Raw genomic sequence first — 11,482 nt, 5'->3', positions numbered from 1 at the left:
ATTTGCATCATTTACTGTTGTGTTGATAATGAATCAAAACAATAACAGATTGAGAAAACTTTTTCCCAGGGACAGTTTTACTTCCGGGATTGGGAGGGAGGGGGCGGTTAGGCTGAAGCTGATGTGGCGCTATGTTTTAACGTCTACTGACGGAAATTTAATTGTTGTTGACATATGGCATACATGTACGTTGAATTGTACCATTTATTCGAGTATATTCGAGTAAGTTACCTTATGAAAAGTAAACAATAAGGGCAAATGTTTGGCCACATAAACATATAGGTGGGATCAGGGGTGGGATGGAAATGTAAGGTGCATTCTGTTATTGTCTGCCCACTGTCTGTTGAGGGGTGACCCCAAACTACTTGATGAATGACATTCTTCTGAAGTTAGATATAAAATATGATAAAGATTTTCATAAATACAACTGTGCAGTCATAGCAGCCTTATGCTGCCTACCCTTGAGATGTACTCATGTTTTCATAAAACGTCCAACATTTCCTTTTTTCCCTAAATTGTAGAGAAATATGAAATATGTGTCGGGGAGAATGTGGTCCTCCTTTATCACGCATAACCAGGGAATATAGAAAACAACAAAAACATATTACCACTGTGCACTCCACCCAATCTCAGGATTTTAACATTCATGACAGTTGTTTTTCACCATAAATTGTAATTGTTTATGGTTAACTCCATAAGTTGCCTTAAAAAGGAGTGCTTTTACACTGAAATTGTAGATCTACAATATCAACCAGGATGAAAAATTAAAATATTATAGACAAACCCATTTTCTCCAAGCTGATAACTGAAATTTAATCTACTGGATGCTGGCTTGTTAAGCATTTTATGTTAGATATAGAAAGTAGTAAGGGTAAGTTACTGTTAAACGCAGAATAATATTAGCACATTTACTTTCAAATACTTTTTCAAATAAAAATCCCATAACTACACTTAAGTGATGGCTACTAGAAATTCCTTGATTTAGATGAAATGATTAACAAATAAGTCATAATTTTAATCATCCCATCATTGTTTGACTGTAAATTGTGAGTTTTCTTCTCTATGTATCAGTCATGCTGCCACTGCTAGCTGTCTTACAGGGGATCATGAGAAATGTGAAGCTCCATAAAACAAAGACAGAAACACAGGAAAATGACAAAAATAAAGGTAATGTTATAAATCCATATAGTCACATATCCAAAAGGAAAAAAAATAAATAAATAAAAAGAGCTTTATTACAGTTCTCATGAGCATGTGAAAGAGTTTGGCAATTACCACATAAAAATGGCAGAAAGAGAGGAGAATTATTATTTTTTATCCATTGTCATTGTTAAGATATTGTTCATTTGTAAGTTGTTTGTTTGTTTACTTAATCTCCAAGATTCCTATAAGAAGAGTGAGAAAAACCAGTCTTGTACCTGTCATGATGAATTTTAGTGGAGCTGCCATCTGCCTGCTGCTAAAGTGTAATATGCCACAGTGTAGTCTGCTACAGTGTAGTCTGATTCATTGATCCTGGTTTATTTTTAATGCATAACAATGAAATGATAAACACATAACAGGTGAAATATTGAAAAAGACCAAGTGATCAATAGCAGGGATGACAGTGGCTTTGACAACAGTTTGAATGACTACTCAATTATTTAGTAACATTAGTAAGATAATGATTTCATGAAAAAATACTAAAAATTTGTGATCGTTATCACTTGAAATGAAAATGTAAATTGCCCATTAAGTTATAATTAATAATGATAATTTGATAATGATAATTATTTGTAACTTTATACCCATTATTTGATATTGATAAATGATACAAAGATATGATTTTCAGAAGAGAAGAAAAAAGCAGAACGACCCAGTGTACGGCGAAAAGTAAAGCGTCAGAAGCATGAACCCCACATTCACTGGGACCGGCTTTGTCTGCTTGTGTTCACTGTCGTTAACGTGCCTCTTCTGGCGTGGAACTGGAAGCATCTGAAGCAAAAATACCTGGAGTACATGGAGCCTGAGTAAGACTGAGTTGGAGGACATCCAAAACATGGAACCTCTGAGAAGAATTTTATTAACTGCGTTATGTTGTAAAAATGAAGTAATTTTTCTTCGTCTTTTTTCTTTTTTTTTATTTTTAAATTTTAATTTTATTCGCCTGGATGGCCTCATTCCTTGATGAAGATGTTCTGCTAGACATCGAAATTATGGAAGTAGAACTATTTCAATATGAAACTGTGGACTGAAGACAAGTTACTTCATTCTTATGGGGACCTCAGTGTGGGAATTATCTAAGAGCACATTTAGAACAGCGGACCAACAGATCCGCCGATCAAGTATGGCCGACCCACTTTAGTGCTTGTTGCATAATCCCTGCAGGGAATCCATTCTGTGTCTTATCGGGAGAAATGGCAAGCTTTTTAGTGGGTCACCATATTTGATCACTGGCTCTGTTAGTCTGCTGCTCTGAGTGGGCTCTTTGGCTTCATTCACATGCAGTGTCTATTTTCTAAATTCTATTTTCTATTCGCGGTATGTCTTATGATCACAGTCTGTGCCCTGAATATCCCACGGCGTAATTACTGGCAGCGCGAGCCAGTTACTATAAGTTACTATAAGTAACTGGCTCGCGCTGCCACTAATTACGCGGCGGGATATTCAGGGCACAGACCGTGATCATAAGATAGCGCGAATAGAAAATAGAATTTAGAAAATAGACATTGCATGTGAACGAAGCCTTTGTGCAGGATCAGGAGTCCGTGGTTTATTTTGTTAAAACACCAGGGCTTAGTCCGCCTGTGTAACTCCTGAGAGACTGTGGTTATATCTGTTATATTAAGTGCATGGAAACATCCCTAAGCAAACAAAATAATGTGATGAATGTGTGAAGCAAAGCATGTCTAATAAAAAAATAAAGATTTTTGCTCTACTGTTAAACTCATCAGTGATTTTAGATGGTGAGTGTAAATGCTGCTACCAATGCACACTTCCCTAAGTTTGTGATGAATTTAATATATCAATGTGATTGTATCCTATTTTCAATACTTTTTCAGTTTTTGTGCATAAACATTATTAACACTGTATGAAATGTTAATGGAAACTTGACACTGCATATATCCTAACTGTTACTTGAATAATAAGTATTAGTATTAGTATTATTAGTATTATTCTCATGTTATTCTCTTTTTGATTAGGTATGAGTTCAAGACTTTTTCTTTTGACCACCTATCTGCTTTGGCCCAGCGAGAGATGAACATGAAGAAATATGCCTACAACTACAGCACCACTCATATAGACAAAAGGGCCAATCTCAGCCGACAAGAATTCACTGATGTTTATGATGGAGCTTGGTAGGGACACTTGTTGACATTATAAATAAGATGAAATGTGAAAATCAGATCATGTCATTTTTGTTATACTGTATAAATTCGGGGCAGATTGAGACCGTCTTCTTGAAGACAGTCAGATTTTCAAGTTTACACTGACAGGTATCGACTTTTTTCTGTTAGAAGACAGTCAAAAATGGAGGATGGATCAACAAAGATAATTTGGAAGACTGTCAGAAAATATTTCTGAATCCGCCCCTGTAATATATTTTCACATTTGTTGACAAAGTATACCACAGTGTATCCCAGTAACACCAGTTTTATGCATGACCACTTCCTGGTCTGTCCAGAGGTGCTATAATGACTTCAAAATTGACGTAATGTTTACCAACTTGACGTGAATTTGCTGGGTTTTTTTACATTACAAAGAACAAACAAAAAATGTTATCATGTTTACTCAGTGGAACATGTTTACTTACATATAACTGCCTCATGTTACAAAGCAGTAAACATATTCTACAGTATGCCCACACTTAAGTTGAAATGTGTTTTTATTTCAATATCAAAAATATTTTTATTCTTTGACATGGACAAATAAATAATAGTCTACTTGAGTGCAGATTCTGAGTGAGTTTGAGGAAATAAAGCTCTCAAAAGTCCCAAATGGTGGCACAACAAGGGGCGTCAATTTATAGAGCTTATACTTCAGTCAAACTGCTTGCAAAGATAGGTGGCGCCAGTTTAATTTTTAACTGAAAACTGATAAAGTTTTGATGCACAATTTTCAGGCTGTTGGTGTTTTTTTGACATCATTTTAATGAAAAATCGCTAAAGAAGGCATAGGGGCCGAAAGTTTGGATTACATATTACATCTTTATAGTAGATCTTCATAGATGCATCAGTATTATAACTTATTTATTTCTCAAAGATCTATATGGTGATTTGATATGAATCTTCAGTGCTCTTTATTTGTCACAGATGAGGTCCTCATTTGAAAATTGATATGGGTGTCTTGATTTCAGGCCCGTGATTATCACAGATGTGGTCCCCAAATGGGGCGCCTACCACTGGAGTAAACAGTTTCTGCTGAAGTATTATGGGAAGGACAGGATTACTATGAAGGCTGTCGATGTAAGTAACGATATGAGTAATTGTAATTTCTGTGGTAACTGCAGTATCACATTAGTGGGATATATATTGTACAGAATATCTTTTGATATATTACTAGTAAACAGTATTAGTGAAGTGTTTTTTAGTAAAGAACCATCATGTATGGGAATACTTAAATTGTCCAGTCTTAATGTTTATGATATTTAAAGTTTTATCTATGGGTGCTTTCCTAGAGATTTAGATCGATCCAGAGATTAAGATTTAGATCGACCTAACTCCCTGGGGGTTCACGCTAAATTGCAGTCAGCCATAGTTAATTACCCCCTTACAGCTTTTTGTAGGCGGGACAGATGCTTAAGCCAGCTAAGCTGACAGTAATCTAGTTAGACTCCCCTCAGGGATAGATCTATCTAAAATCTATGGAAATGGGGTGTATTAAAAGCTTTAAATATCCATTATATAAAAGATATCTGGGGCTACAAAATAAGGATGCCATTATCTACCTCACCAAGCAGTCCTCAACTCAAATGCATTAAAGCACTCAATTCAAAGCAGTAAATCATTCACATGTATTTTACTTCAAATTGATTGACCAGTAAGACCAGTAAGGATGGGATCATTTGTTGAACAGCATAAACATAGAGCGCATTCAGAAAAGCAGACTAACAGATTCATGGATCAAATATGACAGACCCACTTGAATGCTTGTTTCATCATACCCACAGGGAATCTATTCAGTGTCTTATCAGAAAATTAAGTGGCAAGCTTTTTAATGGGTGACCATATTTGATCCACTGATCTATTAGTCTGCTGTTCTTAATGTGGTCATATATTATCAAAAGTCACATGGGAAGTCTTATGTTGTGTTGTATATTTTAGGGTCGCCTAGACAACGCAGAGAGTCTGGCCCTCCCCCTGGAGCTCTACTTCAAACACGCCCATGAGGGGACGTTCAGGCGGTGGACCTATGTGGAAGATGAGCTGTTCATTCCTACGAGACCACAGCTGAGGAGAGACGTGGGGGAATGTGTGAGTGGGCGTGGGCAGAACTTATACCTCAGGAAATGAGTCCCTGTGATACATTATGGAATAAATTGAGGGAAAAGTGGAATTTTTGATAAGCCCCCTTTATCTGTTCCTCATTAAATTATCATGATTTGTTTGTGCAGATTGCTAAAGAAAATTTCATGAAGGATCCCAAGAAAGCGTGTTTTTAGATAATTGGCAGGCTGAATTTTTTTAAGCTCCAACAATTTTTTGATCAATAAACATGAGTCAGCTATTAGACTTCAACTGTTATGAGATGCGGGTTGCTGCAGAGAACTTACAACAGAGCGTGACAACAATGGCATTTCTAAATATTGAAGCATTTTCCTGGCACTTTTGTCGGGAAGTTTACATAAAGGACTGATATTTTCAGCAAACTTCTTTTTATGCATCAGCTTATTCTACTGTCATGTTAGAACTTTATAATACAGTAGATGTTATCACAGTCAAAATAATCATAAACATTATGTAGTGTTAACCAACCATTGTTCAGTTGCTGTGGTCCAGTGACACAAGTGATGTAAAGCAATCAACCACCATTGCAGGAGTACCTGAAGGAGGATTACTTTCAGCTGTTCCCTGAGGAAGTACGTCCCTGGAACGCCATGTTGCTGTGGGGTACGCCGCACTCACGCTCCTCTCTTCACATTGACCCCTACAACTGGACAGGTACCAACGCTGTCATTAAGGGGAGGAAACAGTGGAAGGTAAGTTGATGGTCTATGTCAGTCTGCACTAACACATAGCCTAATGACCTTCAGGAAAACCAGGGTCTCAGAATGTAGTGTCTCTTTAAAGAAATGGTGACCAGTTACTTTAGACATGATCACAAAATTTTACCAGTCTGGCTTCAAATTCATTTTTAATGGCCCAGTCAGTTTTATTGTGCTCTTAATTTCAATATCCTCCTTTTGTCCAGATTTTTTTTTTTTTTTTTTTTTTTTTGACGAGCGATTTGGCAGGTATCAAGAATAACACGAGAAAAAGCAGTGTTTTGTAAACAATTCTTACACCCATTATATTCATGTTCTTATTCTAGTCAACCATTTCTATGTTCATGTTGATAAATATTGTATTCTTGTTGATTCCACCTAGACAGGACCACCTTCTGTATGTACATGTTGATATATGTTACATATATATATATGTTATATTCCAGTTGATTCCACCTGGACAGGACCACCTTCTGTATGTGAAAGAAGGGAAAATGTCAGGATTTCCTTTGGAGTGTTACAAATACAACAGGTAGGATTTTACTGAGATTTTCACTCTAATAGTATGATCTCTGACATAACATTGGAAGTTTGTACAGCATACCTATTCTCTTATTGTCCTTATTAACCCCTCCTTCACCAGAATGAAAATGATGTATAGTTTTGTATGTGTGTGTGGTAGGGTAGCCATTTTTTCCTCAACCCTTAAAGGGATAATAACTCTTCGTATGAGATCTATATTTCACAATAAAAACAGTGTAAGCAACTCATAGAAATATAATATATTTTGTTTTACCACAATATCGGCTCTTATTGCAATTATACTGATATCTGGGCTTGTCATCAGACCACTTGACATCCATAGATAGCTATACTCTGTAATAATCTCTTACTTAAGAGATTATAACATAAAACCATATAACTTTGTATGTAGAAATGGATTTGTTAACCATTGGTAAGAATGGGAAAATTGTTGTTTACTCCAGGAAAATTCATTTTGTGGCCAAAGTGAACACATCCCATTTATCATAGCATTTGTTGGTTTTGTGTTATTTCTTCGTGTTGGCATCACTCTTATCTTTGTAAGGTTACTTCCCTGTGTTTCTCTCCATTGGCACTAATCCCATAGATTATAAATACTATTCCACAGATCCTGTATATGTGTGTGTGTGTGTGTGTGTGTGTGTGTGTGTGTGTGTGTCAAAGAATATGACAGGCAGCAAAGCATTTCATTCACTCTTTGCGCATGCCAACCTATATTTTAACGAAATATGTACTTCAAGAAATCGTTAGCATAATAACATTTATCTTGTAATTTCAACTATAAACAATAAATTTCTACATCATGCATGTAGTTGACCATTGTGATCAGACCTAAGCCTCCATTTCAGCCCAGTTGACCTGTATGACCTTGACCTGAATACATACCCACTGGTCAGTCAGCTGGTGACCATAGACGTGGACCAGCTCCCGGGAGAACTGCTGATTATACCACCTGGGTGGTTTCATCAGGTACTCTGTCTGGCTGTATGTATGTCTGTCTGTGTGTCTGTTCATTTGTCTGTCTGTTTGTCTGCCTGTGTGTCTTTCTGTCTGTTTGCCTATCTATCTGTTTGTCTGCCTTTCTGTCTGTCTGTCTGTCAATGTCTGTATGTTTGTCCGTCTTTCTGCCTTTTTATTTGATTGTCTGTTTGTTTGCCTGCCTCATTATCTGTTTGACAACCTGTTTGAAAAGTGTGTCCCTTTCTCTCGCTCCTTGCTTTCCCTTTCTCCTTCTCTCTCTCCCTCTCCCTCTCTTCTCTCTCTCTCTTCATATGACAACTGTTCAGAAGCCTTCATACTTGGAGTCTAATTCCAGTATTTCACTCAGTATTGTTCTGGTTCCTCCTCTCCAGGCTTACAACCCAGAGGAGACTCTTGCTGTGTCCAGTCAGGTGATGAACTCAGTGAACTACAGGGTGGTGTTGGAGGAGATCCTGAAGGCAGGCAATGTCCCGCGTACTGGCTGGAATCCCAGTCTTCCCTACAACAGTCCCCAGGAACAGGTAAATACTCACTGGGAAGTTGTCCCACATACTGGCTGGAATCCCAGTCTTCCCTACAACAGTCCCCAGGAACAGGTAAATATTCACTGAGAAGTTGTCCCATGTACTGGCTGGAATCCCAGTCTTCCCTACAACAGTCCCCAGGAACAGGTAAATACTCACTGAGAAGTTGTCCCATGTACTGGCTGGAGTCCCAGTCTTCCCTACAACAGTCCCCAGGAACAGGTAAATATTCACTGGGAAGTTGTCCCATGTACTGGCTGGAACCACAGTCTTCCCTACACAAGTCCACAGGAACAGGTGAACATACGCTGCGGAGGTCTTAAGATATTACTCTAGCATATGCCTCTTTACTCTCTGATCACTTGAAATTTACTGGAAAGCTAATTAATGTTTTGGTATTTAAGTTATGTTGAGAAAAAACTACTCATATTCATTTTTGTGTGGGAATTCTCTTTCATCTTCTCTAACACAGTTAATCCATTATGATCAAATCTTCTCAAAGTCTTCTCTAACACAGTAGATCAGGTTTTATCTGTAGTAAACCAGTATTGGGTAAAATGGAGGTAATAGCTATTGTTCAGATATAAAGGGTTCTAAGATATAGTGTTACATATTTGTGATTGGTAAGAAAACCATTGTGTTAATATATAGGATGGTCCATAAAAAAACTATTTTTCTTTACATCTCGATTTAAGGGATCATTCCCACAGATATTTGGATCGATCTATCTCCCTGGGGAGTCTCACTAAATTGCTGTCAACTTAAATGTCTGTCACACCTAGCAAAGCTGTTATGGGGTAATTACCTTTACACCCTAGCTGATTCAGTAGGTGTGACAGACATTTAAGCCAGTTAACAATTTACAAGATGAGGTAGACTTTTCACAGTAGTTAAAAGTCAAGTGTGTGAGAAATATAAAATCTGAATCTGAGTGTTTGACCAAACCCATTGTTTTAGTGTTTGTTACTTTAACTTATTTTTTCTGGTCTTTGTATTAATATTGCACTGTAACCTGTGTCACTGACTGGGAATATTTTGCTGTTTCCAGGTCCAGGAGGTGATGTCCAGGCTGCCCAAACAGCTGCTGAAGAGAGGCCAAGCAGTCACAGACGACATGCAAGACCAGATTCAGAATGGAATGAAGAAGAAACCACGGCAGCAGAAGAGAAAGTGGAAGAAGAGCAGCACCTGGTCCCAGTGGAGCAGTGACACGAGCAGTGGATAGATGGCACCAGCTCTCCTCCACATTCCAGTCCCTCCAGACACCTGGCGCCATCTACTTTAATGTTGTTATAAGGTGGAATTTATATTGCTTGGCTTGTTTTATAAATAAGCCTTGTTTTTAAAAGTGTACTCTTATTGTGTAATTAGTTTGTATTTATACAGAATTTCTATTTTTAATTTTTTTCATATGTTGGATAGCAACTGCGAAGGTGATCAAACTCTATCATTGCTCAATGTCAAGTGAAAAAAGGCAAATTACAATTACTTAATAATCAGGTGACCATAAGATTTTCCATATACCTATTTTTATACAATTCCCATTTCCATTACCTTTTAATATGCAATATTCATACAATAAGATATTCTGCACAGGACAGATATGAGATGAGTTGATTGATGGGGTGGTGCCTCTTAAAGCACCCTGAGGTTCAGAAGACACAGAAAATCAGTGGCGGATTTAGGGAGGGGGGGTGTCGGGGGTGCGGACCATCCCTTCAATTTCTGAAAAACAATCACACCAATGGTCCCCTATAGAAATTAGAATTTTGACTAGCTAAATCATAGTTTTAAACGCTAATAAATGGCACTGTTCACCCTCTAAAAACCAAAATTTTTGGAGCCCTTCAGCGGGGCCCCAAGCCTCATGCCAAGAGGGAGGGTTGGCTTCACATCCGCAGACCCCCCCCCTTCCAAAAATCCTGGATCCGCCCTTGGAAAACTGATCAGTCCTATCTTCTTCAATCTTAGGGTGTCTGGCTGTGACTGTTGTTGGAAAGTTTTCTACGAAGCATCTGCTGTGAACTCCAATCATGACTGTCTCTTCACATGTAACTGTATTTTACACCATGGAAAGGGGGCTATGAAAAGTATTTTTGTTAAACTTATTGTGAACACTTGTTTTGAGAGAATATAATGGCCTGTGAAGTAAATATTATCCCTGATGAGAAGTGCAATTTACTTAGAGTGAACATGCTTGAAATGCATGTAGTGTTCAGTTGATTTTGGCTGAAAATGAGTTTCTGAGGTATATATTCACATATGTTTATATATTAAGTGTAATTTCTGGTTTTGAACTCCTGTTTCTCTCTTTTCACCCATATCTTACAAAACTCAACATCTATGCTACAGTCTTGTGCCTGTTTTTACATTCTAGTATTTATTGTTGTATATTTATTTACCACTTTATTTTTTTCTTCCATTAAAGCACTAATTCTAGTAATATAATTTTATCATTTTCATCTCACTATTACAAGCTTCCATGTTTCTCAATATTATTTTTTTTATTTAGAACATGTGCACTTTATATTTTGTTAACATGTATTATTCAAGCAAATCAATACAGTGGTGATCATACAATATGTACTCTTAACTTATTTCTTGCTGTAATGACTCAGTCTTTTCAATGGGCAAAAATGATCAAACTTTCAGATGCATAATTTTATTCTCACAAAATTGTTTCTGTATAGCATATATGGTGCTTTAATAGCATAGAATACAACAGCAGAGTAGCTTGCTTTTTAATTTTGTTACAACCACTCAATAATAATGTTTTGATTTTCAGAAATTCTGACTTAAAAAATACAGTATCAGTAAAATGTGCAATTTTCCCCATTGAAAAGATCTTGTAATTACTGTATATTTTATTTGATTGCAATTATTTAATGAGTGCCAGCTTTGCTTTTGATGTATTTTTTAATGTTAATCTGTTAATTTATTTCAAATGAATATATGATTTGTAAAAAAAAAAAACAGATTTGTTTCTTGTTACTTGGAGTTATTTGATGTATCAGGAATCAGTGGAATTCCCACACCACACAAGAGGACCAGTGTATTCAGCCGAGGCATGCAGTATATAGAGAAGGGTGTAGAGAAGATACCCTCTACCAGGGCCACAGATTGATTCATCACTAGATATTCACAGATATGTCTATGGTTAAATTCAGAGGTTTATCCTCTGTACTGCACTCAGGGAAAATGTCCACATAATAATAACTGTGGCCCTGGTAGAGGATATAGAGGAGGGGAG

At 37.0% G+C, this 11,482-nt stretch overlaps 1 protein-coding gene across 1 annotated transcript; it reads left to right on the top strand.

Moving 5' to 3' along the window:
* The first annotated feature begins 106 nt into the window (after window positions 1–106).
* Window positions 107–11,211, top strand: LOC106154044 (bifunctional arginine demethylase and lysyl-hydroxylase JMJD6). Its single transcript, XM_086994855.1, has 11 exons — window positions 107–185; window positions 1,072–1,167; window positions 1,832–2,009; window positions 3,183–3,338; window positions 4,337–4,445; window positions 5,304–5,453; window positions 6,017–6,178; window positions 6,631–6,716; window positions 7,576–7,696; window positions 8,080–8,229; window positions 9,281–11,211. Exons 1-11 carry the CDS (start codon window positions 122–124, stop codon window positions 9,455–9,457), a joined length of 1,449 nt encoding a protein of 482 aa, XP_086850981.1. The 5' UTR covers window positions 107–121; the 3' UTR covers window positions 9,458–11,211.
* The last annotated feature ends 271 nt before the right edge of the window (window positions 11,212–11,482 follow it).

This window comes from Lingula anatina, chromosome 9 (genome assembly GCF_051362555.1).
Source record: "Lingula anatina isolate TDL-2025a chromosome 9, LinAna3.0, whole genome shotgun sequence".
Lineage (NCBI taxonomy): Eukaryota > Metazoa > Brachiopoda > Lingulata > Lingulida > Lingulidae > Lingula > Lingula anatina.
This window is presented reverse-complemented; position numbering and strand designations above follow the sequence as displayed.